This window comes from Elephas maximus, chromosome 23 (assembly GCF_024166365.1).
Source record: "Elephas maximus indicus isolate mEleMax1 chromosome 23, mEleMax1 primary haplotype, whole genome shotgun sequence".
NCBI classification, from domain to species: domain Eukaryota; kingdom Metazoa; phylum Chordata; class Mammalia; order Proboscidea; family Elephantidae; genus Elephas; species Elephas maximus.
The window spans coordinates 2,502,496-2,529,555 of record NC_064841.1 but is presented as its reverse complement, the minus strand read 5'-3'; the positions used below and the strand labels follow the sequence as shown (position 1 = coordinate 2,529,555).

The 27,060-nt window shown below is 46.3% G+C and overlaps 1 protein-coding gene across 2 annotated transcripts; it reads right to left on the bottom strand.

Moving 5' to 3' along the window:
• Window positions 1-16,015: 16,015 nt before the first annotated feature.
• Window positions 16,016-24,200, bottom strand: SHOX2 (short stature homeobox 2). Of its 2 annotated transcripts, none has more exons than XM_049867435.1 (5): window positions 23,852-24,200; window positions 20,864-21,072; window positions 18,426-18,483; window positions 18,024-18,112; window positions 16,016-16,338 (listed from the first exon to the last, which is right to left on the bottom strand). In XM_049867435.1, exons 1-5 carry the CDS (start codon window positions 24,198-24,200, stop codon window positions 16,045-16,047), a joined length of 999 nt encoding a protein of 332 aa, XP_049723392.1. In that variant the 3' UTR covers window positions 16,016-16,044. The 2 variants fall into 2 exon arrangements, with proteins under 2 accessions (XP_049723392.1, XP_049723394.1); XM_049867437.1 differs by having other exon boundaries at window positions 16,016-16,302.
• Window positions 24,201-27,060: the final 2,860 nt, after the last annotated feature.

The window sequence follows — 27,060 nt, the reverse complement described above, 5'->3', positions numbered from 1 at the left end:
AAAAACCAGGTAAGTGAATACTTCAAACCTCAAAATATATACCAATCAGCAAGTCTGAATAACATCTCTCCCAGGATATGAACAAAAATGACTAACAGATTTTATTGCTTACATCTTTTAAATCACAGTAACTGAAAGGTTATGTATACATCCAAATCCAAGTGCGCCTAGAATCACAAAGTGTTGCCGCTAGGAGAAGAATTGTATCAGATGCCTGATCAATAAGTGCCATACCCAGACCTTGCAAATAAAGCTGAGAGGGGAAATTGAAAAAGGTGACGGAATCATGGACAATAATGACGGAGGCTTATAAAATACATTCTGTGGTTGATAAAGGAAACCCTGGTGGCGTAGTGGTTAGGTGCTATGGCTGCTAACCAAAAGGTCAGCAGTTCGAATCCACCAAGCGCTCCTTGGAAACTCTCCGAGGCAGTTTTACTCTTACAGGGTCGCTAAGAGTCGGAATCGACTTGACGGCGGTGGGTTTCTTGGGTGGTTGATAAAGTAGTTGACTTCTTAGGAAAACTGTTAAATGCTCAGAGAAAGAAGAGCAGATGTTACACGTTCGGACTTGGTGAAGCATTTGATACACTGCCTCATGAAAAGTGACTTGAAAAATTAGTCCAAATTGGCTTGGATCTGATTAGTGTCACACAGATTGAAAACTGCTTGAAAAATCAGTAAACAAACGATCATAACAAATGGCCCTATATCCATTTGGGGTAGAGATTTGCCACTGGAATTGGTGTTAAATCTGGTCTTAGTTAATGGTCTTATGAATAGTTTTTTCAAATAAACAACTTTAATGGAATTTCAAATCCTGCTGCATTGGGAAATGAGGTTTACAAAAGACGGAATTGAAAAATAATTCAGTTCCAAAGAGAAGGGTTAAATAGACAAGAAATAATGTAAAATTAACATGTAAAAATTCACTCAGAAAATAAAATGTCACTGTAAAAGAATGATAGGGTCTCTGAGTCGGAATCGACTCAACGGCAACGGGTTTTTTCTTTCTTTTCTTTTCTTCTTTTTTAGTAAAAGAATGAAACTTTTTTTTAACATAGATAACAGAACTTACAGCTCAGTGAAACTTGTGCTTCAAAGTTGTCACCCAAAGAGACCAAACATGTAATCCAGTAATACTGTCTCTGTTCAAAACGCTTTTAGAAATTTATTTTATAAATCGCCTTAGGCAAATCAGTGCTGGTGAACTGCAGCGCCCTTTATGAACCGTTGGAAACCCTGGTGGCTCAGTGGTTAAGTGCTATCGCCTCTAATCAACAGGCTGGCAGTTCGAATCTACCAGGTGCTCCTTGGAAACTCTATAGGGCAGTTCTACTCTGTCCTATAGGGCCGCTAGGAGTCAGAATTGACTCCACCGCCACGGGTTTTGTTTAGTTTTTTATGACCCGTAAGGAAACCCTGGTGGCATAGTGATTAAGAACTACGGCTGCTAACTAAAAGGTCAGCAGTTTGAGTCCACCAGGAGCTCCTTGGAAACTCTATGGGGCAGTTCTACTCCATCCTATAGGATCGTTATGAGTTGGAATAGACTCGACTGCAATGGGTTTGATTTTTGGTTTGAATGAGCCATAAAAGAAAACACGTCTTACCACCAAACGGCCATGCTTAATTTTTTTCCTAAATTTCATTCGTAATAAAAAATTCTATTTCCCAGCTGCTTTATCAGACTAGTTCCAAAAATTTAAACCACCTCCAGAGAACTAAGATTTGTCTACACTAAAGTTATTGAAAAGAACATACCATATCATAGATGTATTTTTCCACAGGCTTACTCATTTACGGAAAACCTACCCTATGTCTGTCCTTACCATGTGGCTCTACAGATGCTAAGAATCTAAGTACTGATCCTTGCCTTCAAGGCACTCACATTCCAGTTGGAAGGGACAAGCACATCAATAACTACACCAATAATTACAAAGCTTCTGAGCCGCCAGCTAAGATACTTCACTGGTCTCACCGGTCAGAAGCAGAGAGAATGAAGAAGACTGAAGACACAAGGGAAGGATTAGTCCAGGGTACTAATGGACCACAACTACCACAGCCTCCACCAGGCTGAGCCCAGTGCAACTGGGTGGTGCCCAGCTGCCACCACTGGCTGCTCTGACAGAGATCACAGTAGAAGGTCCCAGACAGAGCTGGAGAAAAATGTGGAACAAAATTATAACTCACAAAAAAAGACCAGATTTACTGGCCTGACAGAGACTGGAGAAACCCAAAGAGTATGGCCCCTGGGCACCCTTTTAGCTCAATAATGAAGTCACATCTGAGGTTCATACTTCAGCCAAAGATTAACCTGTTGCTGTCGAGTCGATTCTGACTGAACGCAACCCTATAGGACAGAGTAGAACTGCCCCATAGGGTTTCCAAGGAGTGCCTGGTGGATTTGAAATGATGACCTTTTGGTTAGCAGCTGTAGCTTTTAACCACTATGCTACCAAGGTTTCCAGTGAAAGATTAGACAGGCCCATAAAACAAAATAAGAGTAAAGGGGCACACCAGCCCCGGGGCAAGGACTAGAAGGCAGGAGGGCACAGGAAAGCTGGCAACAGGGAATCCAAGGTCGAGAAGGGAGAGTATTGACATGTCATAGGGTTGGTAACCAATGTCACAAAACAATATGTGTACTCATTGCTTAATGAGAAGCTAGTTTGTCCTGTAAACCTTCACCTAAAGTAGAAAAAAAATTACACCACAATGTAGTCTAGTAGATACATGTCCAACGTTCTAAGATAATTGCACAAAGGGAGTTTAACAACTCGGCCTGAGAAGGCATAGGAAACATTCCCGGAAGTATTGAAATTAAAGCTGAATCCTGTAGAATAACTAGAGGAATCCCAGAAAAGGGCGTACTAGTAGAATCGCAGGTTTCACAATGCAGACAATATTCGGGACAGGGTAGTGGTCGTTCAGTGTAGAATTCTCACATTCCCTGCAGGAGACCTGGGTTTGATTCTCAGCCAGTGCACCTCAAGTGCAGCCACCACCCATCTGTCAGTGGAAGCTTGCATGTTGCTATGATGCTGAACATGGTTCAGCAGAGCTTCCAGGCTCAGGTTAGGAATCTGCAATGAAAACCCTATGGACCACAACGGTCTGATCTGCAGTGGATCATGGGGATGGTGGATTATGGGGATGGCACAGAACTAGGCAAAATTTCGTTCCATTGTGCATGAGGTTGCCCTGAGTTGGGGGCAACAACAAAATAACAATGTTCAAGACTGGCTGTGATTCCCAACAGTTGTACCGGGTGGATGATAGAGCAGCCTCAGGAGATGAGGTAGTAAAAATACGACAAAGTCAGGTTGAATGTCATACTAATGAGTTTCAAGTTAATTACTTAGGCAATTTGGAGCTCCTGCAAGCAAGCTAGGAGGGAGTCACACAATCTGATCTGTGTTTTTGGGAAAACACTTAGAGACTGTGATATGAAGAATAGATTTAAAGGAGGAGAGGCTGGAATTATGGAGAGCATTTTTAAAGTTATGGCGACTCTTTTAGCTCAGTAATGATGATGTTTTGTTCTCCACCACTCTATCCAAACTGCTCTTGTCAAGGTCACCAGTGTCCTCTACAAAAGTAAATTCCCATAGATCGATTCTTGGTCCCCACCTCCTCGCCCTTGATGCACTCTTTTTCACTTGCCTTCCAGGATACCATGCTCTCTTGATTTTTTTCCTACCTTGTTGGCTGTTCCTTCATAGTCTCTTTAGCTAGTTTCTACTCTTCTCTTCAACCTCTTAATGACAGAGTACTCCAGGGCTCAGTCCTTGGCCTTCTTCTCTTTTCTCTTTACTCATTTCTTGGTGAGTACACCTAACCTCGTGGCTTTAAATGCCTTCTACATAAACCTGGTAATAACCTGAATGTCCATGAGGGTGAGAGTAGGTACATTAACTGGCTTATGCAATCTGTGGAATATTACACAGCATCTCTAAAATGGATTACATTAACTTGCAACACTATGTGTGAATCTTAGCAGATACAAGTGAAAACTAAATACAGGAAGGTAAAGACATGGTATTTGTGGCCATACAAAAAGATGGAAAGCAATAAGCACTTCCTCAATATTTCTGGGTGTGGCACCCTGAAAGGTAGCCTGGGATGGTATCTCACCCACACACTCACACACACATTCTTCCTGTGTTTCACATTTAGCTCTGCCACAAAAGTACTGTATGCACTTAGAATTCACCCACTTTTGCTGGACCACAGCTTCTTTGCCTGAAAATTTAGGAATTGTGACCTTCTAAGCAATCATTCTGTTTAAAACTCTATCATTAAAAACAGGTATGCTGGTAAAAACAAAAGATTATTTGCTGAAAGATGCAAGTAAAATTGAAAATTCAGGAAATATAAATGGGAACAGGAAATGTTTAGATTTGTGTATATTTCATGGGCATGAGGAAAAGATTTAGACAAGCTGTAAAAGAAAGCCAAACGAGGAGAAGAAGAAGCAAGAAAAGGAGAAGAAAAGATGGGAGTTGATTAAAGAAGGTAAACCGTTTTCCTAATATGTACTATGTAATTAAGAGCCGTTGTTGTTGTAAGGTGCTGTCGAGTCGGTTCAAACTCATGGTGACCCTATGTATAGCAGAAAGAAACACTGCCCAGCCCTGTACCATCCTCACAATTGAGCCTATTGTTGCAGCCACTGTGTCAATTCATCTCATCAAGGATCTTTCTCTTTTTCCCGACCCTCTACCTTACCAAGCATGATGTCCTTCTCCAGAGTCTGGTCCCTTCTGATAACATGTCTAAAGTACATGAGACGAAGTCTTACCATCCTTTCTTCTAAGGAGCATTCTTAACACTTTAAAAAGGTCTTTTGCAGCAGGTTTGCCCAATGCAGTATGTCGTTTGATTTCTTGACTGCTGCTTCCATGGGTGTTGATTGTGGATCCAAGTAAAATGAAATCCTTAACAACGACAATCTTTCCTCTGTTTATCGTGATGTTGTTTATTGGCCCAGTTGTGAGAATTTTTGTTTTCTTTATGCTGAGGTGTAATCCATATTGAAGGCTGTGGTCTTTGATCTTCATCAGTGAGGGCTTCAAGTACTCTTACGTTTTCAGCAAGCAAGGTTGTGTCATCTGCATACCGCAGGTTGTTAACGAATCTTGCTCCAATCATGATGCCCTGTTCTTCATGTAGTCCAGTTTCTTGAATTATTTCCTCAGCATGCAGATTGAATTGTTATGGTGAAAGGATACAACCCTGATGCACACCTTTCCTGACTGTAAACCAAGTAGTATCCCCTTGTTCTGTTTGAACAACTGCCTCTTGATCCATGTACAGATTCCTCGTTAGCACAATTAAGTGTTTCAGAATTCCCATTCTCTGCAATGTTATCCATAGTTTGTTATGATCCACACAGTTGAACGCCTTAGCATAGTCAATAAAACACAGGTGAACATCTTTCTGGTATTGTCTGCTTTCAGTCAGGATCCATCTGACATCAGCAATGATATCCCTGGTTCCGCATCGTCTTCTAAAACTGGCTTGAATTTTGGCAATTCCCTGTTGATATACTGCTGCTGCCATTTTTGAATGGTCTTCAGCAAAATTTTGCTTGCATGTGATATTAATGATATTGTTTGATGATTTTCACATTCCGTTGGATCACCTTTCTTGGGAATAGGCATAAATATGTATCTCTTCCAGCCGGTTGGCCAGGTAGTTGTCTTCCAAATTTCTTGGCATAGATGGGTGAGCACTTCCAGTGCTACATCCGTTTGTTGAAACATCTTAATTGGCATTCTGTCAATTTCTGGAGCCTTGTTTTTCACTGATGCCCTCAGTGCAGCTTGACTTCTTCCTTCAGTACCATCAGTTCTGATCATATGCTCCCTCCTGAAACACCATACCCTCTACCCTCCTACAAAGTGCAAGAATCCCAAGAACCAGTCTCATTTCTGATACCAGCTGTAAGTTTGGGGCACCTTAAGAAAACCTCCACTTCTGTCTGACATCAGTTTCAAGTTTGTAAGTCCCTCAGACTACCCTCAGATTTAATAATTCACTAGAAGTTCTTAGAGAAGGCACTGAAAGCTGTTATACTCACGGTTACAGTTTATTAGAGCAAAAGGATGCAAATTAAAATCAGCAGAGGGAAAAAGCACAGAAGGCAGGGTCTAGGAGAGTTTCAAGCACAAGTTCCCAGTTGTTCTCTCCCAGTGGAGTCATAGACAGCACTTAGTTCTCCCAGCCACAATGTGTGACAGTATGCACAGAGTATTACTAACAGGGGAGGCTCACTCAAGCCGTAGTGTCCAGAGTATTTATTTGGGGCTTCACATAGACGTGATTGACCACCCATGTGGTCAATACCTTAGTATTCAGCCCCTCAGAGTTCAAGTTGATACACATGGTCCAAGAACCCCACCACAAATCACATTGTCAGCCGTAATCCTCTGTCAAGGGTTAAGGCTCCCGGGTAAACAGACACTCCTATCAGGCAGGATACCTTCCATGAGCCAGGCACAAAGATCATACCTCTCCTTGGGTAAAATTAATCTTTAACTCCCTTCTCTTTCAACCAAAAAACCAATGCTGTCTCTTTTGGTTAGCAGCTGTACCTCTTAGCCACTATGCCACCAGTATCTATAGTTCTCCAGTACTCAGGCGGGATGCTTTGCTCTACCTTGGAGTATGCTCTTACTCAGGCAGACAGGTTGATCTCTCTTTGCATAGAGCACAGTCAGTCCCACACCAATCTCTTACGATTATGAAATGAAGCCTGTAGAGGAAGTCTGCAATATTAAATGTATTCCTTGAAAGAAGCCAGTCAGCACGGCAAATCTTTGTCTTGCTTTGTTCTCCTTCTTCATTCTTCTTGTTTTAGTATTTAATGTAGAGAAAACGACTGCTAGTTTTGAGCTCTGAAGTCCTTTATTAATGCACTGAGGGAGAACAGCCTGAGCAATTGGAGCTTGTCTATCAAGGTGGTCAAGGTGGAGAGTAATGTGGTCTGGGGTTCCCAGAGCCCGTTGGGCCTTTGACCTTTTCCGTTGAGACTATTGATCTAGGTTAATAGCACCAGTTGTGCTATTGGAGGGGTTTCTGTGCTTGTATGTGTGATTCTTCATTGAGTACAAACAAGGCCCTGACTAACTCAGAGGGTAATTGGTCCTTTCAGTAGTTTTCCAGAATCAGGGTGGGGCAGTAGAATACATTGTCCTAACAGGCAGGGGAATGACTCATTTCTGGAATGTGTGCAGTCGTACCAGGGACAAAGCATTAAATCCCAGAACTGGGTGCAGAGCTGAATACATCTTCCATGCCCTCTATGCCATGGACTCTGCTCACCGGATAGCTGCTCATGGAATCAGGTAGGGGTAGGAATTGCTGGCCAACACAGTCACTTCTGAGGTCAGTTCAGCAGCAGTACAGTAGGGTTACCCTGTTCCACCCCCCAGACCTCCTCATGTTTCACCTCGCACCCAATTGGGTACAGAATGAGATAGACAGTCAGTCAATTGGGCTGAGCATATAAAGAGGCTTGATATAACTCTCTGACATACTGAAATGTGGACTACAGAACAGGAAAGAAAATTCTCCCAAAAGCCAATTCTTATGACCCCCTCCCCATTAGCTCTTTACTACTTAGGGCAGATACATTATTTTTCTACCTACCACAGGAGAAGCACTCATATTTTTATTGTTGAGTAACTTTCCACCTCTTCCCGCTCACACTTTTGTCCCCTTCTCTTCCAAGTTACTTATTCTAGAAGCCTAGCTGCACATAACTTATTTATTCATTCACTCAACAGATATTTATTAAATACCTACTATGTGTCTTGGATCGGAAACCCTGGTGACTTAGTGGTTAAGTGCTATGGCTGCTAACCAAAGGGTCGGCAGTTCAAATCCTCCAGGCACTCCTTGGAAACTCTATGGGGCAGTTCTACTCTGTCCTATAGGGTCGCTCTGAGTAGGAACCAACTTGATGGCACTGGGTTTCATTTGGTTTTGTTTTTTTTTTTTTAGTGTGTCTTGGTAGGAGCCCCGGTGGCACAGTGGCTAAGTGCTCAGCTGCCAACAGAAAAGTAGGCAGTTTGGAACCCACCAGCTGCACCATGGGAGAAAGATGTGGCAGTCCGCTTTCATAAAGATTACCAAAAACCAAAACCAAACCTGTTGCTGTCAAGTCAATTCCAACTCACAATGACCCTACAGGACAAAGCAGAGCTGCCCCATAAGGTTTCCAAGGAGAGGCCGGTGGATTCAAACTACTGACCTTTTAGTTAGCAGCCAAACTCTTAACCACTGTGTCACCATGGCTCCCCATAAAGATTACAGCCTTGGAAATCCTATGGGGCAGTTCTACCCTATCCTATAGGGTCACTATGAGATGGACTTGGCTTGATGGCAATGGGATGTTTCTTGGAGTCTGTCTACTTCAGCCAGTCAGGCTACGTTTTTCTGACTTCCTCTTGAAGTCTGACATTATTGGAAGCAGTAATGGAGCCCTGGTGGCAAAGTGATTAGGAACTTGGCTGTTACCCATAAGGTCGGCAGTTCAGGTCCACCAGCTGCTTCTTGGAAACCCTATGGGGCAGTTGTACTCTGTCCTATAGGGTCGCTATGAGTCGGAATCGATTATTCCATTTAATTTCATCTGTCTGAAAATTATGGAAGAAGGCCTAGACTTAAAACTCCCCCAGGGAAGGTCCTGGACCCATCTACATGAACACTGGGCAAGACCAAGACTTAATGGAAGTTATACAGCCTTCAGAGAAACACAACTGCTGACAAGTGAGAATTCCAATAAATAAATATATTGCACACAAGACAGGTGATTACATTTTAAACCACTAATGCCAGTAAACATAATAGAAAACACAATATAGCATAAGAACTGAAAATCTGGGTAGGCTGATAGGCTTCTTGAAATTGTTTTCAAGGGTATATTATTTTCTTCTTCCCTAGCACAGAAGCATAAAAAATGTATTCAATAAATATACAACAGACGGACAATCAATCTAGTATCAAAGTGACTAGAGAGTTAATGCCGGAGCTTGATTTGTATGCTGACATTCCAGAACACAGAGGACTGAAGGTCAGAGGCTCTGGGTAACCTCAGCATTAAGAATGTCCTTGATTTACCAGGGAGAAAGATAGAACCATTTCTATACAAAAGGACCTATCTAAAGTCATAGTCCATCAAAACCTTTATCTAAAAAAAAATTTTTTTTGCAAGATTTGAAGAAAGCTTTACTCCAAACCCCAGGCCACAAAAACATACATACATCATCAATATTCGTATTCAGGAGTGGAAGATACATGCCATCCTCCAAAATTTTCCAGAACTGGTCACAGACAGGTATATATTCTGGCTAATTAAAAATTCTCTCCAGGTGACAATAATTTGAAGGGAAAATAACAGGCCTAGAGAAGTACATTTATTGAAACCTATTGTATGTCAGGAAACCCTGGTGGTATAGTGGTTAAGAGCTATGGCTGCTAACCAAAAGGTTGGCAGTTCAAACCCACCAGGTGCTCCTTGGAAACCATATGGGGCAGTTCTACTCTGTCCTATAGTGTTGCTATAAGTTTGAATCAACTTGATGGCAAGGTGTTTGGTTTTTGGCTTATTATATGTCAGGCCCTTTACACATCTTATTTTATTTCACTCTCACAACGACGTGCAAGCAGAGCTGTTAACCCAGTAAGCAAGGTACACATGAGCTTACCTGTGGGCATTTATAATCTGTCTGAACAATTTCACCTGTTTTTTTCACCACATCAAAGATTTTACATGAGTTTTTCACATCTTTGATGTGGTCAAAATCAGGTAAAATTGTTCACTAGAGATTGGTAAATTGCACAAGTAAGCTGCCGTACCTTGCTTGCTGGTTAATCTGCTCCTGCCAAGGTGTGTATTACAAGACACTAAGAAGACACAGGCTCTGAGAAACTAAGAAATTACCTAAAACTTCACATCTAATAGATGGTGTAGTTGAGATTCAAACCCAGGAACATCTGCCTCTAAAGATTAGTTATATATTGTGACATCATATTGACTCCCAAATAAAGACATGTAAAAAGTATTTTGTACTCTCTAGAAGCCAGTGTTACTAATACATCTACATGTAGGCATTATGTCTTAATTTAGTCTGTAATTAAGACTCAGTTCTTCATCTTGCAGGTCTTTACAATAGAAATTAATTGTTTCTTCCTTTCTATTATATGTGGTTTCAAGTTGCTGTTAAAGATCCTTGGTCAGCAGCCTTCCTTCACATCTTTTGGCATCTTACTTATAATGCTCACAAACCTGGGCAGTCAAGGAAAACGCAGGTGGTCCTGTGGAACAGAAACCACGGCAACACGTGGTGTACATTTAGTTCTAACAAAGTGTGCCTCTTAACCTCTGGGTGTCGTGCCACCTTTCTTTCATAACGCCACTCATTTCCAAGGAAGGTTCGGTTTCCAACAACAGGGCAATAGGCCCCGTGTACACTGCATGGCCATTCAGGTGCGTGTAATGTGCCTGGAAGCCTTTCAGCAGGTGCACTGAGCTCAGGCTACCTAGTACCGTGATACACATTCATGAACTGTGTCTGCCTAGATGGTAAGCCCCTTGAGGACAAGGGCCATGTTTGATACCACACTGTGCATGGCAGGGTAGCAACGCTGTCAGATACATGTGCTGTGTGATTTATAAATTGCTGTTACAGGAAAGCCCCCTAACAACAGGTAAGTCTCACGGAGGTTAAGTGGTGAGCTAGAATCACAAACTAGTAGGCAATGTTTTCCTCTTATCCACAACAGAAAAGTATTCACTCCTTGTCTTACACTACTTTATTGTCTTCTAAGGTTTTTTTTTACAAGGAGCAAAGCTGACGCGACTTGTGTAAAAAGTAAATATTGCAGAGTGCTTACTATACACGTGCAAGGGGCTGTTGTAAGGGCCTTACAAATACTGCCTCATTTCATCCCCCTGACAGTCTCCTAGACACTATTCTCATTCCATTTTACAGATGAAGTCAACAAGGCATGGAGGGATTAAGTAACTCACCCAGACTTGTAGGGCTGGTCAATGGCAGCATCGAGGTTTGAATCCAGAAGTCTGGAGCCAGAGCTCATGCTCTTAGCCAGACGCTATTCTACTGGGATAAGAGTCTACGAAGATCCTTGCTGAGGGCATGTGAGCAGTTGTCCAACAATTAAATAGGGGTGGGGGTGTTTCCTCCTATCCATATCATTTATTTGACATTCTAAAACCTTTCCTCATGCCAGTAGAACTTCATGTAAGCAGTATACTAAATTTTCCTGTGCTGAAGACATTATGCAATGCTTACCTTGACTGACACATAAAATACCCAACAAAATATCCCAAGACTTGAGGATTTTTTTGTTTATGAATTAGACACATGCAAGGATTGTCCAGGCATCAGAAATGTTATCACATTAGTGTTTCTTGGAGATTTTTGTATTTCTTACACAAAAATGTTGCTTGTCCGAAATATTTTAGTGTTCACTCTGTGTCTGAGCTGGAATATTATCTAATCCTTTTTAATTTTTAATTTTCAACTAGTTTTTTGTGCATAGGGTAAGCATTTGCTTTCAATATGATGTTTAAAACACTGTTTTTATTTCAGTCATCTTGAAAACATACCAGTAAACATCTAAACATATTGTAAAGATTTAAAATTCGGGGTGTGTATCCGTATATCAACAGGAGTCATGAATTATGTATACCCAGAGCCTATATAAATTAGATTTTGGAGAACAAGCATCACAGTAGTCAGACAGGTCACAATAAGACATTCCATGTGAAATGTAAAAAATACCTTGAATAAATTATCCATAAGTTAACACTCTCATTAAAATGACATATTTATTATTTCTGGGCTTGTGAAGTTGCTTTAATGCATTTTGACTAACTGTTCTAACTGCACGTTAAGAAACCATTTCAGGCCATTTTTTTTCCCTATTGGAATTAGCAGACTTTTATTTACATCTGAACTAAAATAATTTAAAATTACGTAGCATTAAAAAACCAACATCCACTTCCCGATGTAGAATACCGTTTTCTTCTGCCCAGAAACATTAATTAAAGCAGGATACAACCTTCATAATTATTTTTGCACAGAATGACTCTAAAATTAATAGTCAATTGTAAGGCTGTTTTAAAAGTTGGAGACTCACAATCAAAACAGTCTTAAATGCTTTGTTTATGTGATGAAAAGGGGTGATCCTTTAATTCCCTGACACACATTAAAATGATGATTCCACAGACTTTCTGTACTGGTGTTTAACATAGTCAAGTGCCTGAGGTTACCTAAAATAAACAATCTTGAGGTCTTATTGCAAATGTTTGCAATTTATGATGTAAACTGATTTGTGAATAACAGGATCCCGTGTCTCTGAAGCCAAAAAGGCATTTTTCAGAAATCAAAATAGTAGTTCCGAAATTTGAACATTGCATTATACTAAAGTATTACCAGCTGACGATCTAAAAGTTATAAATTTGGGGGAAAGCTCAAAATAGATGTATACCATTTCAGCTTCAAGCAAAGGCCTCGGATCTTGCTGGGCCTCTTGTATCAAAGGGCCCCCTCAACACTAATGATGTCTTGAATAATCTCATTTAACTCCGTTTTCTTTTCCCGGCAGTGGATTTGGCAGCTGGGGAAGGCTTTGCACGCTCCGAAAGAGTTGGAGGGAGAGGAGTCCTTTATCAGTTGCTTATGATTATTATTTTTTTTTATGATTACTGAGTTTCGACCAACTATGCACTTTGGGGCTTGCTTGAATTTAAAGTGAAGGCCTCCTCCAACCCCTTCCCAGAGTCGCCCCGGGGACCCCGGGTTTGGACGTCTCACTCCCAGACCCAGGCGCCCTTGGTTGAGGTTGAGCCAGGAGGCCCTGCGTCACCTCGGTGGGAGGCTGGGCCAGGGACCGAGCCACGACGGCAGGGGTGGGGGCGGCCTCGCTCTCCCGGAGCCTCAGGGAGTGGACGCGGGAGGAGGCGAGGCTGCGCCTGGCCGGGGTTCCGCCGACGTGGACGAGAAGCCGTGGCCGTTCCTGCCGGGCCGGGCTGCGCGCTCCACGCCGGGCCCGACGCACCGCCTCTTTGACGCGGGGTTCCCCGAAGCCCCGCCGCGGGGTACGCGACCGGAGCGCCCCGGCCTGGCTCCAGTTCTCCGCCGGTGACCTCCGACCTGCCTGGGGTCGCCGGGACTGAGGCGGGTCGGGGTTGGCGTGGTGGGACCCCGGCCGGGCGCTCTGAGCGCACCCCATGGGCGCTCCACACCAGGAGCCCCGCGAAGCCTGAGCGCAGCCACGCCCGAGCCCTGCTCAGTGGTCTCCGGAAGCTTCTGGAAAAATCTCAGCAGATGGCCACGTCCAGGCGGAGAGCGGCGAGCGGGGCGGTGGGGAGCCCGAGGGGTCTGCTTGCGACAGCCCCAGTCTTCGCGGAGTGTCCCCCTTCCGAGAGCCGGCGCGGGAAGGGAAGGGCCTGACCGAGGCCGAGTTTGCACGGTCTCTACCCACCGCCCGCCCAACCCGGACGCCGCTTCGCGCTTTACTAGTGGGATTTCTCCCGGGAAGGGGGCCAAGAGCTGGGGCGGGGGTCCTCGGCGTTCAGAGGACTGCAAAGACCGGCCTTTTCCTAAACACAGCCCTGGCTTCTGACTTCTCCTAAATGTAACCAGAAAGAAGCTGCTTCCTCCGAAGCGCTAAACCAGGCTGGGAGGTGGGGGTCCGGCCTTCACGGGACCCCAGTCCGCCGGTCCCGCCTCGCGGCTCTTCCCCCGTGCCCAAAGCAGCGCTCGCCGGGCTCGGGAAACTCTCTTGGGACGGAGTGTCGATTATGCCAGACCCGTCCACAACAAATCCAGGTGGACTTCGCATCGTGGGGTCCCGCTTTTCTTCTTCTCCCCCAGTGCCCCCAAATAAACTTCAAGGGTGAATGTGTATCAAAAGGAAGAAAGAGAGTCCGTCTGGAGGAAGGAGGTTAATCTATTCTGTTACTTACTACCTGTGTTTTTACTGATTTGGTATAAAATCAATCCGTTTTCTATGCCGGGTGGATAAAATGGGAAGAAAAACAAATGCCACAGAGTTAGCGCGAGCCACAAAGCCACTTTTCTCACGGCCCCTTCACTGCGGACAGGAGCAGAGGCCAGCGCTTCCCAAGTCGGTACATTCGAGATATAGATACATATTCAACAAAAAGGAAGAAGGAGAGACGATTCCGGACATTTTAATAGTAACAGGAACAAAGATGATGTGAACCCCAACAAACGAAACAGTACTATTTTCATTCAATTTATCGCAAAGTGTCTTCAATGAATAACTTGGCACTTATTTAAAAAGTTTAACAGAGACGAAACCGAAACATTTTGTACCGACAACACGTCATGAAATAACATCTTCTTTTGTTTAAAATAACTTAATACACTAGAAAAAAATATGGCAAATATAAATAAGTTTGTTTTCATGGAGAACAAATAGTTAGAAAGCTCAACGCATACCAAAGTTCAATGAGAAGAGCTCTTCCTTTCTCTTGTAAAATAGAAGGAAAAAAGACTAAGGAGGCTTGCTAGAGTTGGGATATAGATTGCTTAGTCCAGGATACCCCAGTTTAAATAGCTACATGAATTGAAACAAACAACAAAAAGATTACTTGAATAGATACACCTTTGTGAGATAAAATGCAAATGTTGAAAGTCAACCATCAGTTCACATATTATAGCCAAAATAAACTTTGTTCGTGTGTATCAACATATTTTACACAAATCTAGTGCCCGTATCTAATCTAGCTGGGTGTTAAGGTGAAGTTGACTGGGGTAGGGGGGGGCGAATAAAGCACGGTCCTCAAATAGGACTTCAGGAAACCAGCAAGAGGGGATACAGGAAAAAGGGAGCGAGAGGGGACTACCGTTTACTGAGCGTCTGCTAGGCGTCAGGCACTGTGACAGGCGCCGTGCCTTAATTATTTCATTTGGTCTTCTGGTTTTCTTTTTCCTTTCCTCACATTTTTTGCCACCTCCGTCGTCTTGGGACAATCAGAATCTAAATATTTTCTCCTTCCGACTTTTTGCTTTTGTCCCCAGGACCAAAGACGGGGCCAAAAAAAAAAAAATTGTTGGTACTGAGAATGAAATGGAGTGAGCGCGAGTTAAGTACGGCGGGGGCGGGGGGGGGACCAGGGGGGAGACACCATCAATGGAATACAAGTAACATGCAAACGGAATTTGCTGTCAGCAGTCCGGGCAGTTTTGCCAAAATAATTTCTCAGAGAAATCCTTGTGGCATCACTTTTTATATTTTTTTCTCTCCTCGTTTTTGTTGTTTTCCCTCTTCTTGCTCTTCCATACATGGTGGGTTTTAACTCAAAGCATCTGATTCAACGTAAAAGGAGGCCCGCCTCTCTTATCAAATTTCTTGTATTAAAGTGAACTTCGCAGAAAAAAAGGTCAGTTTCAAAACCTGTGAACTTCCCAGCTGCGCACTTTCTTTCATCTTAATTCTTTAAATAAGTATACCTCTTTCTTTTGTTTTGCTTTCTTAGCCCATTAAAAAAAAAAAACACACACACACTTTAAGTTGGTAGCTCCCCCCATTCTCTTGGGATTCGTCCAGGCTGTTTCTCCATATTTTTAAATGTATAAAATAATTTTTTAGATATTTTCGATCCTTGCTTCTCTCACTGATTTCAGCTTCCGCCAAACACCAATAAGTTGACTTCCTCTTTTTCTCTCTGGTTTGCCTTTTCTGCTTTTGTTGTCTGCCTGTTTGTTCTGCTCCTTTGTATTAACAGGGTTTTTAAGTCTACACAAGGGTCCCCCGCTGCAGCCTTGCCGTCAGCCCCAAGTCCCAGCCCTCTCGGGTCCAGTCTCTGCAGACTTTGCCAACCCGGCCCTGGAAGGCGAAAGCCAGGCCGCGGGCGGTGGGTGGGTGGCGAGAAGCGAGCTGATGCGCCCGGGGCGCGGAGGGGCGCGGAGGGGCGGGCCGGGGGCGCAGGAGCGGCGGGCGCGGGGGCAGCTGCGGGGGCGCCGGCCGGCGGGCGCGTCACAGGCCCAGGGCAGCCGCGTGCTTTTTGGCTTTCAGTCTGAGATCGGCGATGCTGGAGTTCTTGCTGGTGGTCTTGGCGGCGGCGGCGGCCGCGACCACCGAGGCAGCCGAGGCCGAGTCTGCGGCCAGCGTGGCCAGCGGCAGTCCGAAGGGCGGTGCCGGGAACATCATGTAGGGCGCGTGCGCGGCCAGGTGCGGGTGCAGGTGGTGGTGCGCGTGCGCCACGGCGCTGTCCAGCTGCAGCTGCGCCTGAACCTGAAAGGACAAGGGCGTCACGTTGCAATGACTATCCTAGGGTGACAACGAGAATAGAAACAGAGCATTAACGGCGTCCAGCTCGACTGGGGGAGGGCTGGGGGCGGGGGCGGGGGCGGGGAGGGATCGTTTTGCTGCGCGTCTTGCCCTGAGAGCGACCTTCTCAGCCTGCTACACATTCTGGGGCGCCAGGGGGTATTCCAGGGGCCCTAGGTCTCCGCACCTCTCAGTGGGGGCTTATCTCTCTGTACCCCGGGGACCCCATCTGCAGGAACGTGGCCGCCCTCTGGAGAACTGGGCCAAAGAAAGGGCGGCATTATTATTGTGCTAAAACCTCGCCCTCCTTAAAATAACCGCGGTGTATTGGAAAAAGCTGAGGGCTAGAGCCATTAACCCCCGTTCCCGTCAGACATCCTCTTTCCCCACTATTAAAGCACTGAGGCTCCGAAGCAGCAAACTGCAAAAGTTTTCCACGTCACTTAGAGAAGCGACTGAATCTTCCCCACAATCGGGAGAACTGTCAGCCATCAACCTTTACTGCCTTAAGAGTCACCTAGGGGGCTGGTTAAAATGCAGATTCGATCCAGCAGGTCTGCATTTCTAACAATCTCCCAGGCAGTGCTGAAGCTGCTGGCACGAAGATCTCATTCTGAGTAGTGAGGGCTTCCTGCTAAAGATCCCCCTCTCCTTTTCTCCAGTCGATCCCTCTCACTTCAAAAGCCAGGGTACCAGAGTCCTGGGGTGCCAAAACAGCTAAAATCTCCCTAGCACTTACACTCAATACATGGGTGCAACCAGGTGTCTCCCCAGACCAGAGCACTGGCGGCTGAGTGCTAACTCATGACATCACGGTCCTGCCGAGCAGGGTTCCCGGTTGAGGTTGGGGAGGATCAGACACTGGTTGGGAAGGGGCTGCACCTTTAGGCTCTGAGAGCAGGGCATTCAGAACTCTGGGATTTTCCAGGATTAAGTCATTGCTGCAGGCTATCCTTTTAAAATATAGTCTTAATGGTTTCTTTAAGGCTAAGAAAGGGATTTCGGAGGTAGGGCGGCCCTGGGAAGACCAAGACTTCCCTTCACCAGGGATGAAGTTTGCTTTCAGAGAGAGCTTTAAAAAATCAAGTCTTGAGTTGGGAGGACTTTTACTTATTTATTTTTCTTCCATCAGAGACATTTAACGTGACTAAGATGGAAACCCTGGTGGCATAGTGGTTAAGTGCTACGGCTGCTACCCAAAGGGTGGGCAGTTGAAATCTGCCAGGCACTCCTTGGAAATTCTATGGGGCAGTTCTACTCTGTCCTATAGGGTCGACTATGAGCACTGGGTTTGGTTTGGTTTGGTTTAAGAGGTGGAAAATACCTGGAAAAATATTTAGAAGGTTGCCTTAGAAGCACTTTAGGACAAACCTTTGTATTGGATATGACAAAGTCTTAATCAAAAGGCTCTTCCTTCCTCTCCCCAAATGCAATCTTTTTTAAAGAACCAGTTACTGCCCTGAGGCCCTTGTGGGCTTCCAATAAGGACAGAAAGGGCTAGGCCTGCAGGCCCCTGATGCTGCATGGATTTTTAAAGGAGAGAGGGTCCACTGTATCACCTTAAAGTCGATTCTTCAACTGCTCACACACCAACATTGGGACTCAGAGAGGGGAACACTCAACAGTTCAAGCAAATATCCAAGTCGTTTTGCAGTTAAAAACGGTTGAAGCTGGGCTGTACTTGCCTGCTGAAATGGCATCCTTAAAGCACCTACGTTGACATAAGGTGCGACTCTACAAGCTTCAAACTGGCTGGCAGCCCCTATGAGGACGCCTGCAAAAGTGGGGGAACAAAACACAGTAATGTGAGGTTCACAGCTCCAGCACTGCTTTCCAATGTTCCAGATGGTACCAAGATACAACTAAGTCCTTTGGAATTGAATTATTAACTTTCTAAACTGATGCCATAATTAAAATACATGTAAATACTCTCAAACCTTAGGACCCTCGTTAACGGCCTTCAGAAGAGGTTCTGAATTCAAGGACACAGGTCATCTTTGAGGAGTTTTTTCAATCTTTGTAATAACAATATTCTCCAACTCTCTTTTTACTTAGAATATCAAATGTTACTTGTATGAGATACATACCTTTATGGAGTTGGTTTTCTTGTTTCCTACATTTAGCTCTTCGATTTTGAAACCAAACCTACAAAGTGGAGAGGAAAAAGAAACCTAGACATTATGACCCCAAAATTAAAAATTACAAGAATACAGAAGAGAAAAAAAAAAAAGTCATGTTTTAGAGAACGATTGGGAGGTACAGTAAGCAAACTTTCAATTATACAGAACACTCTCAATTTTCAAAGTAAAAATGTGAATGAACTAGAAAAATAAAAAAAGATTTCAAAGACTTTTGCAAGATAAAGTGTTTCTTGATAAATTACTATTAGTCCCGGTTTCATCTTTCCACATTACAGAGTCCCCGAGGCCTAAACCTCTCCCTGATACCTGATACCAATGTGATAGTGGGCTTAGATGCTTGCACAGTAAGACCTGAAAAGAATGAGCTCATTAATAGCTTGTAATATTAATTAGCTTCATCTTCAAGAAATACTAGATACCAAAGCAAATCATGACTCTGGGTTTGGTTTTTTTTGTGGGGGGAGTCACGGGAGGCATCAGGAGTGGAGGAGAAGTGATTAGTGCCATAAAAACCTCACCACAAAGAAGTTTAGAATTTCTCTGTTCCTCTGTGGAGCAGAGTGTAGCACAGCAGCAGGATAACCAACTGTGCCATTATCATGATAATCTAATTTGCTTCTATAGAAAAGGCGGCTGCTTGTAGTTTGGGTGGCAGAGAAGCATCCAGAAAACAGTTCTAAAACTTAAATAAAAGTATGAAAAAACAAAAAGAAACAATAAAGGTCACTTAGTAAAAGAAAAAAGAACATTCGTGGGGGGAGGGAGGGTGAATCGAGTAACCCCTGGATACTACCTTTTCCTGATATTACCTTTTTAAATAAACTTGCCACCTTTTAGAGGCAGTATGACAGATTTTTTTTTTTAATGCAGATATAGATTGTTTTTATAACCCAGTTCCAAAAATACAGCACACTGACTGGTTTACAAATTAATGCAAAAATACACAAAGGTAAAATATTGCTTCAGAGCTATTTCCGGTAAGTTTGTGAAAGTAAGCATCACCATCAATGTAAACCTTCAAAATCTCCCCAGCCGTCTAGCGTACCAGGAGGGCGACTTTGTGCCAGGGTGTTGTCTTCTGTGCAACTCACATGGCCTGAGGCTTCTTGCCTCTTTTCCCTAGAAGAGTTGGACCTGAGATACGAGTACTCATAACTATAATAATTATTATCACGTCTTTAAGGGTTTGCCGAGCCTCTAGGGATCTCAGTGCACAGAGCAAAGCTGGAAAAGCTTAACAAGGAAAGCTGTGCTGTTGAGGCTCTGATGACCAAGGCGGCCTATTATTACTTTTTCCCTTCAACGGGACTGCTCTGTTTCTGTCCTGATCCTATTACAAGACGCTGGGAAGCCCCATAAGAATTGCGCATAGTTCGCTGCAGATGGTGGTCTCCGTGCCCAGAGACCCAGGGAGTATCTGTTACAGCCACACTTGGTAACAGCTGCAGATGTTCGGGGCCTAAAACCGCTCCATGTGTTCAAACAAATAATGACCATCATTTTCTTCCACTTTATTATTTGAGCGGAAATACTATCTGAAATATTTAAATTTGTTCTCCATAAACCTGGAAGGATATATGTACACACATGCACATACACACATATTTTTTAACTTTTAAATGCCCCCAAAGCCCACTTATATTATTACATTCACCTCCATAAGCAGTAAAGAAAAGACGCTCAATTCTCAACGTCATCCACTATCACACCTGATGGGGGGGGGTGTCAGACTTTGAAAAGGCTAATACTAAGATACGTGGGTGTTGTTTTAAAATCGAGTTTCTGTAGTTTCAGGTTCGCTGCCACTGTTAAATTAGTGGACAGAGAGTGACCAAAACGCATTTATATCTGCACGCAGCTTGAGATCGACCGCTAAGGGCAGACAGTAAATTTCTGCACTTAACAGTTACTAATTTACTTTATAGTCTGTCCGTCTATAAACCTAATTGGCATATCCGCTTGGCAAACCTAGACCCTGAAACAGACCCTCAAGAAACCCAACTGGCACGAGCAAAATATCCGTTGTAACTTTTAAAGCAACCAGAGATAAAATGTTTTTTGTGGGATTTTTTTTTTTAAGGCTTATAAACGTAGACCCATTAGGATTAAACCACATTAAAGCCTGCACTAGGCGAGGGGGGAGCAAGCCCAGCACAGCTTTCTTCTGCTGGGAACATATGTTGGAACAGGGAAAAAAAAAAAAAAAGTCTACAGGACTAAATCTAGTTTGCAAAATGTAACATCCTTTTTTTCCTTCTCACCTCACACCAGACACCTGAACCGGTACCCTGGGTGCGTGTCCCCAAGCCGCCTGCCCACGTCCAGAAGCTCACTCCCCCTTTACGCCCTGGGCCCAGCCTCAGCCACCTGGCAGCCCTGGGTACCTGCACTCGGGCCTCGGACAGGCCCAGCCGCTGGCTCAGCTCCTCGCGCATGAAAGCGTCAGGGTAGTGGGTCTCGTCAAAAAGCCTCTCCAGCTCATTGAGTTGTTCAAGGGTGAAATTGGTCCGACTTCGCCTCTGCTTAATTTTAGTCTGGCCTTCGTCCTCCATCCCTTTCGCATCCTCTTTGCGGTCCTTCAGCTCCGGGGACACTGGAGGGGGCACCACGGATGGGGCCACAGAGGCGTTCACCCGCGCGCGCGAGCACCAACACACACACACACAGACAAAAACAACATAGCAAATCTCGTTACCAGGTTTGTCTCAAAGAAGGGAGGAGGGTCCTGCACCGTCCCCAAAGCCGCATCCAGCCTCTCCCCCTGGCCCTGAGGAAGAGGGTCCTGGAGAAGCACAAAGGTCAAGCCTGGGTGGCCGCCGTGGGCGGGGTGGGTATCTCCCCTCCGCTTCCAGTGGCCTCAGCTCACCGCCTCACTATGCGCCCTCCACCCCCACCGACGCCAAATCTGTCCCACTCACCCTCTCTCGCGCTCACTCTCCCCTAAGCTTGCACGGAAATCAAAACCGGTGTGCCGGGCGCCTTGCGGAACGCGGCCCGGGCAGAAGGGCGCGGCGAGGCCACACACTGGCCTCTGGCATCAGCCGTTCCCAGAGGGCTGGGCCCTTCTCCGGCCAGCTGTGACCGCCACTGGCTCCCTGCCTCTTGCAAACTTGCAGGTCTACTTTGGGAACAACTGGGCCGAAGGGTCGCAGCGGGAGAGCAAAAGCCGGGTGCTGCACGTTTCAGGGAGCAGCATCTCGCGGCACCCCGCGCCTTCCCAGGGCTTCGGCCAAGTCCTGCGGGCAGCCCTACAGGCAGCCCGACAGTCCGTGTCCCCCCTCCCAGACTCTGGACGCCTGAGCACAAGCGCCCACGCCATGTTGGCGGCCTGGAGAGCTCGCCGCCCAAGCCGGGCCAGCAGGCAAGAGGCGGAAAACCAGCCTGTGTGGCCCGCGAAACCCACCGCTGCTGTCTCTCCTTCTCCCTCCCGGTGGAAACGCAGACTCGACCCTAAATGCTTAAATCCACAGAGATCAACAGGTTCAAGCGGAACAATAGCGGTCCTCGGTTTCTATTGGTCGCTCAAAGCCTTTTCATGCTTCCAGGAGCTCGGATGTTTAATAAAATATGCATTTTTCTGCTCTGCGCTTGCACTCATCCGTTGATACTTTCTCGTCCTTCCTTTCCTTCCTTTTAAAAACAGGAGCTCGGCCAGCGTGAGCATACAGAGCCACCCAAAGGGTATACTATTTTTTAGGCCAAGGGGCCCTGAGCCAGGGAGCCGGTATCAACCTAAACTGCCCTTTAGAGCCTTCTTTCTCTGCGCCCAAGTCGGAGATTCGATGTGGAAGGCGTCAAAGCTGAGTTTGGATAGCTGAGACGCTCTGCAGCTCTCAACAACAAATCCCGATCAGCATGGGTGTTAAAAATCATTTCCAGAAGAGCCTTGCAAAGTAATTCCGGTCTGCAGACAAATTAACATTTGCCCTGAGCTTGGAAGTCAGCACTCCCAGGGACTGCGCTCACCCGGGCTTCAGATTCAAACCTCGCTGTCCGGCAAGCCGGAGGGCCCAGGGCCTGGGACTGCTGACCCATGCCAGGGGGGCTGCCCTGGGCCCCTGACAGCTAAGCCTTCATTTTCCAAATTTAGAAGTACCTGGTGCCGCCTATGGCAGAGAAGAGTCTGGAGACTTCAGCCCAGCCTGGCCTTCTAGCTGCAGTGATCTTAAGTGCTGCCTGCATTTCTAATTCTCAGAGTTCGTTTTGTGGACATCTGTCCTTCCTCTGGGGAGGAAGTGGACATTATAACCAACATTCGGGTCCAATTTAATAGAAAAACATTTCCAGAGAAACTGCAGTGAAATTTAAATATGAAAACACACCCTTCAGGTTCTGCCAAAGGGGTCGGAAGGCTTTGTCTATTTCGTGCCATCCACACCGTGGATGCCTCTCAAACTTTTGCAGCTTCAAAGAGAAAAATGTCTAAATTTCAACTTGATTAATAGACTTAATATAATCTCTATTTTGCCCCCAAATTTCCACTTAATGGTCTAAACAGGAACAGACCGTGTTATAAACAACTTAATTGCTTGCTTAAATATGTGATTCTACGCATGCCACATATTTTCTTAATTGGAAAAATATGGCAGCACACTGCAGACATCAAGTGCCAAATTAATTTTATTGTTGAGCTCCTTTGAATTGGTACAGGACGCTCCACCGTCTAGGTAAAGCCGCTTTCAAACACTTCGCTAGTACCAAAGGATTTCTTTTTTTTCCCCCACAAGACCAGTACTGGACCATGCACGGCAGTAAAGCAAGTGTGTAAATATAGAAAAAACTATCCTAAAAAAGGAACCTAAAGGCGTTGGCCGGGAGAAGGAACACAGCCCAGATTTTAGCAAGCCTCGGCCTCATTCTACCTTTGTAACTCAGAATGAGAAGTTGTGGCCCCCAAGACCCAGGGTCGGTGCGGCACTGGAGGGGTTTCTAGCAGCGGCCCAAACCCCAGGGGTGACCCAAGGGGGAAGCCAGTGTTTCTCCTTTCCTCTTTAAAGCGCGGCGCTAGATGCTATCCTTAATCCGGCCGCCTGCCTGAGCCCTGGCCAGCACCCCGGTCCGCGGAGCTCGGCCTTGCGAACTTCCCCATGCGCCCGCGGGTCGTCCTGGGTGCTGGGCCATCTCTAACTGTCGACAATGCATTTCGGTAGGATGGGAAGGGCTGGAGCATCTGGGAAGGGCGCGCGCAAACCCCCCACCCACGACTGTGCGCACCACCGGCCTCCCGCCCTCCGCCGCCACTCTAGCTTGCGAAGCGGGGGTCCCAGGGCCCCCTGGGCGTACCGCCCCGGCCCATGGGGCCTCGGGATCCTCTCTGGCCCGAGAAGGGTCGGGAAGGCGGGGAAGGGACCGCGGGCGGATCGAGCCGTTACCCTCGGTGAGCCGCGGGCTGCCCGGCTCCCTGCTTCTCTCGGCGGCGCCCATGTCCAGCTCCGGGACAGGAGAGCGCCCTCCTCCTGCTCCGCCGCCTGCTCCTCCTCCTCCTTCTCCTCCTCCTCCGCCTCCTCCGCCTCCTCCGCCTCCGCCTCCGCCGCCACCGCCTCCGCCGGCCGCCCGGACTGCCGGGCTGCTGCGCTCCTCGCGGCCCGGTTCCGCGCCCGGCGCCTCCTTGGCCCCGCGCAGCGGTCCGCTCTCCAGCACCTCCCGGTACGTGATGGCCTCCTTCTTCTCCTTCACTTTCTGGTCAAAAGACTTGGAGACGAACGCCGTGAGTTCTTCCATCGCCGCCGCCGCCCGGCAGCCGCACGCTCACCCTCTCCCAGCCGAGCCCCGTTCTTTTTTTCCTTCTTCTTTTTTTACTGCTCCAGCCCCCCCAGTGATAACACATCAATGGGGCGGGGGGTGGAGGAGCAGGGGGAGGAGGAGGAAGGAGAAGAAGAAAAAGAGAAGACGGAAGGAAGAGGAGGAGAAGTAGAAGGAGGAAAAGAAGTGAGAGGACGAGGAGGAGGAGGAGGAGGAGGAAGGGGGGACGGGTGGGGGCCGCGGGGGGGAAACTGGGAACCGCTGCTCCCCCGGCGAAGCGCGCTTGTTCGGTGTTAAGATCTTTGACAATTCTTCCTGCGGAGAGTTCCGATCTGATAGCGGCGCTGCGCTTGAAGTCTCACTATTTATACTTGGCAAAGGCGGCCCCTGTTCCGAGTAAATTACCTCCCCGCAATCCTAGTGAGCCCCTGCCCCGGGAGCGGCCGCGCCACTACCTGGCGCGGGGGTGGGGGGAGCTGGGAGCGAGAAACGGAGAGACAGAGATCGAGAGAGAGGGAGAGAGAGGGAGAGGGAGAAGGATTGACATAGGGAGAGAGCGCGCGCGGGCGCGCTGGCCTGGGGCTGGAGAGGGGCTGGAGCGAGAGGGCGGCGAAGGGGGCCTGGAGGGGCGGGGAGAGGAGGCAGGTCCCCGGGCGTCCAGGGTCTCAGAGCGCTCTGGCCGCCGGTGCTCGTGGCCATGAATCCCGGATTGACAAGAAGCCCTAATTAATTTAATTAGGCGTGGATTTTGCGCTGGTGTCACGACTTAGTTAAACACTGGGGAGCTGGACCCAGTCCACGGGGCGGGGCCAAGGGAGGCCGACAAGTGCGCGGCTGCGGGCGTCAGTGCCGCCCCGGCCCGGGGTCCCACCTCCTCCTCCGCGGCTCCGGCCGCCCTAGCCCGCTTCCCGGTCCCGGGGCCGGCGCCCTGCGTCCCAACCCGGCGGCCGGCGCCCCGCGTCCCAGCCCCGCGTCCCAGCCTGCCGGCCGGCAGCCCAGCAGTAACCAGGCCCTTGGCTCCCGTCCCGCCTCCGACCCCGCATCCCAACCCACCTCCAGATCTGCGTCCCCGTCCCACGCAGTCCCAGGGCCCCGAGTCCTAGCTTCACCTCCATCCCAGGGTCAGGGCCCCCGAGTCTCCTCGGGCCAAGCAGTTCCCTGTAGGGACTTCTCCGGCCGCAGCTAGAGCTGAGCGCCCCCGCCCCGGGTCGTGAGGTTGACCGCGTTCCTCCGGTCCTGGGGCCGAAGCCGACATCTCCACACACACCGCGCTCGAAAGGGCCGGTCGATTTAACCTGTTTCCAGAGCAGCTGTTCCCTGACAAATCCCATTTTAAAGTGATTCTTTCAGACACTTTAAAGGACAATTCTGCTTCATTCCCTCTCTGAGGTCTCAGGGACCCTCTTCAACTCTTGCAAGTCTCTACACCCCGAATCCTCCTACAAGGAACTTTGGGGAGCTCTTCCTTAGGATCTGGGGAGACATTCTAATGGATTTACAAGTTTTGAAAAGCAGGGTATTATCCCTCTTTGAGTTTGGGGGGGGAAAAAAAACGACGTTAAGTTTGTGCCACATCTAATTTTATTTATCGTGGACTTTTCAAAAAGAGACCCTCACGAGGAGAAAATCTCCCTCTTTTAAAGCTGAGGTTGAAAATTGTATTTCTGAACTATTTTCATCGAAATGGTTAGTTATATGCAAGGAATATCACTATTCCAGGGTCATTTGTCTACGTGTAAAATACGGCTCATTGTGAGAAGCCTGAATGCGTTTCTTTATACTCAGGAGAATATTTACACACAGAGAGCTGTATTTACTTGAGTGTGTCAACAAATGTACCCCGTGGCTTGGGGGACCATTTCTATATGTTAATGCAGACTTTCTGATGATATAGGTAATGCGTTTATTATAACGTGTTTGTTATAAATTATCTTGGAACCAACAGTCTTAGTAAAAATAAAAGCAATTAGAGAACACTGGTATGTGTATCTTACACAAAGTTAGTACACATTTGAGAAGTTATACTCGAAGCGATCTCAAGCGTCTGTAAAAAAAGAGAACCTAATTGTGATTTAGTACATTAGTGTTTTACAATATATGTAAATAGAGCCATATATACACTTAGCTTAAAACGTTCCCACGTGGTGAATTTAGGGAAGATGGAACTCAATGGTTTTTAGAAAGTTGCTTTTCCTTTTCTCTTGAATTCTAAAGCTTTTTTTTTGTTTTTCTTTAAAATTCATTTATTGCTACTTTTAGAAGAAATAATTAGGATCTTCTAAGTTTTCAGTAGCAAAATTTTTTAGGTATTAAGGAATTACATGAATATTTGCTATTATTTTATCACAGTAGAGTCTCAAACACTCAAACTTTTGAATGTTATATGAATTTAGAAGCATGATTTTACATTGAGTCTTAGATTGCTATCTGTGGCTAATTCTGATATTATCTGTGGGGAATAACCATAAATCTTTAGTCCTTTATGAAAATCCGTTTTTGAGATTTAGCAGAATGACCAGTAGTAGTAATAGGATCAGCTAAATGAGCATGCTGCTCAAACAGCTCTCAAATTGGAGAGTTAAATACATATTCATAAACAGCTTACAGTAACCACTAAAACCTGGTAAGGCTTCAGGTGACCCAGCAGTTATTTCATTGCCCTTTCAAATACATGACTTCTGAGTCTGGATTCAAATTCCATCTACTGTGCTTGAGGGAAGGAGGACCACTGTAAAGGTAATCAGAAAAGGCTTGGCTACAAATGTTGTGTCATTTAAGCCAAAGAGGTTTTCCCATAACCTTGGCACATTGGCTGGCTGTCTATTTGGGAATAGTGATA

Coding starts and splice junctions, on each gene's coding strand:
- SHOX2 (XM_049867435.1), bottom strand. CDS start 24,200: ATGGAAGAACTCACGGCGTTCGTCTCCAAGTCTTTTGACCAGAAAGTG. Junction 18,113..18,425: donor AGAAAACCAACTCCATAAAG/GTATGTATCTCA, acceptor CCACTTTTGCAG/GCGTCCTCATAGGGGCTGCC. Junction 16,339..18,023: donor TAAGGATGCCATTTCAGCAG/GCAAGTACAGCC, acceptor TTGTCACCCTAG/GATAGTCATTGCAACGTGAC.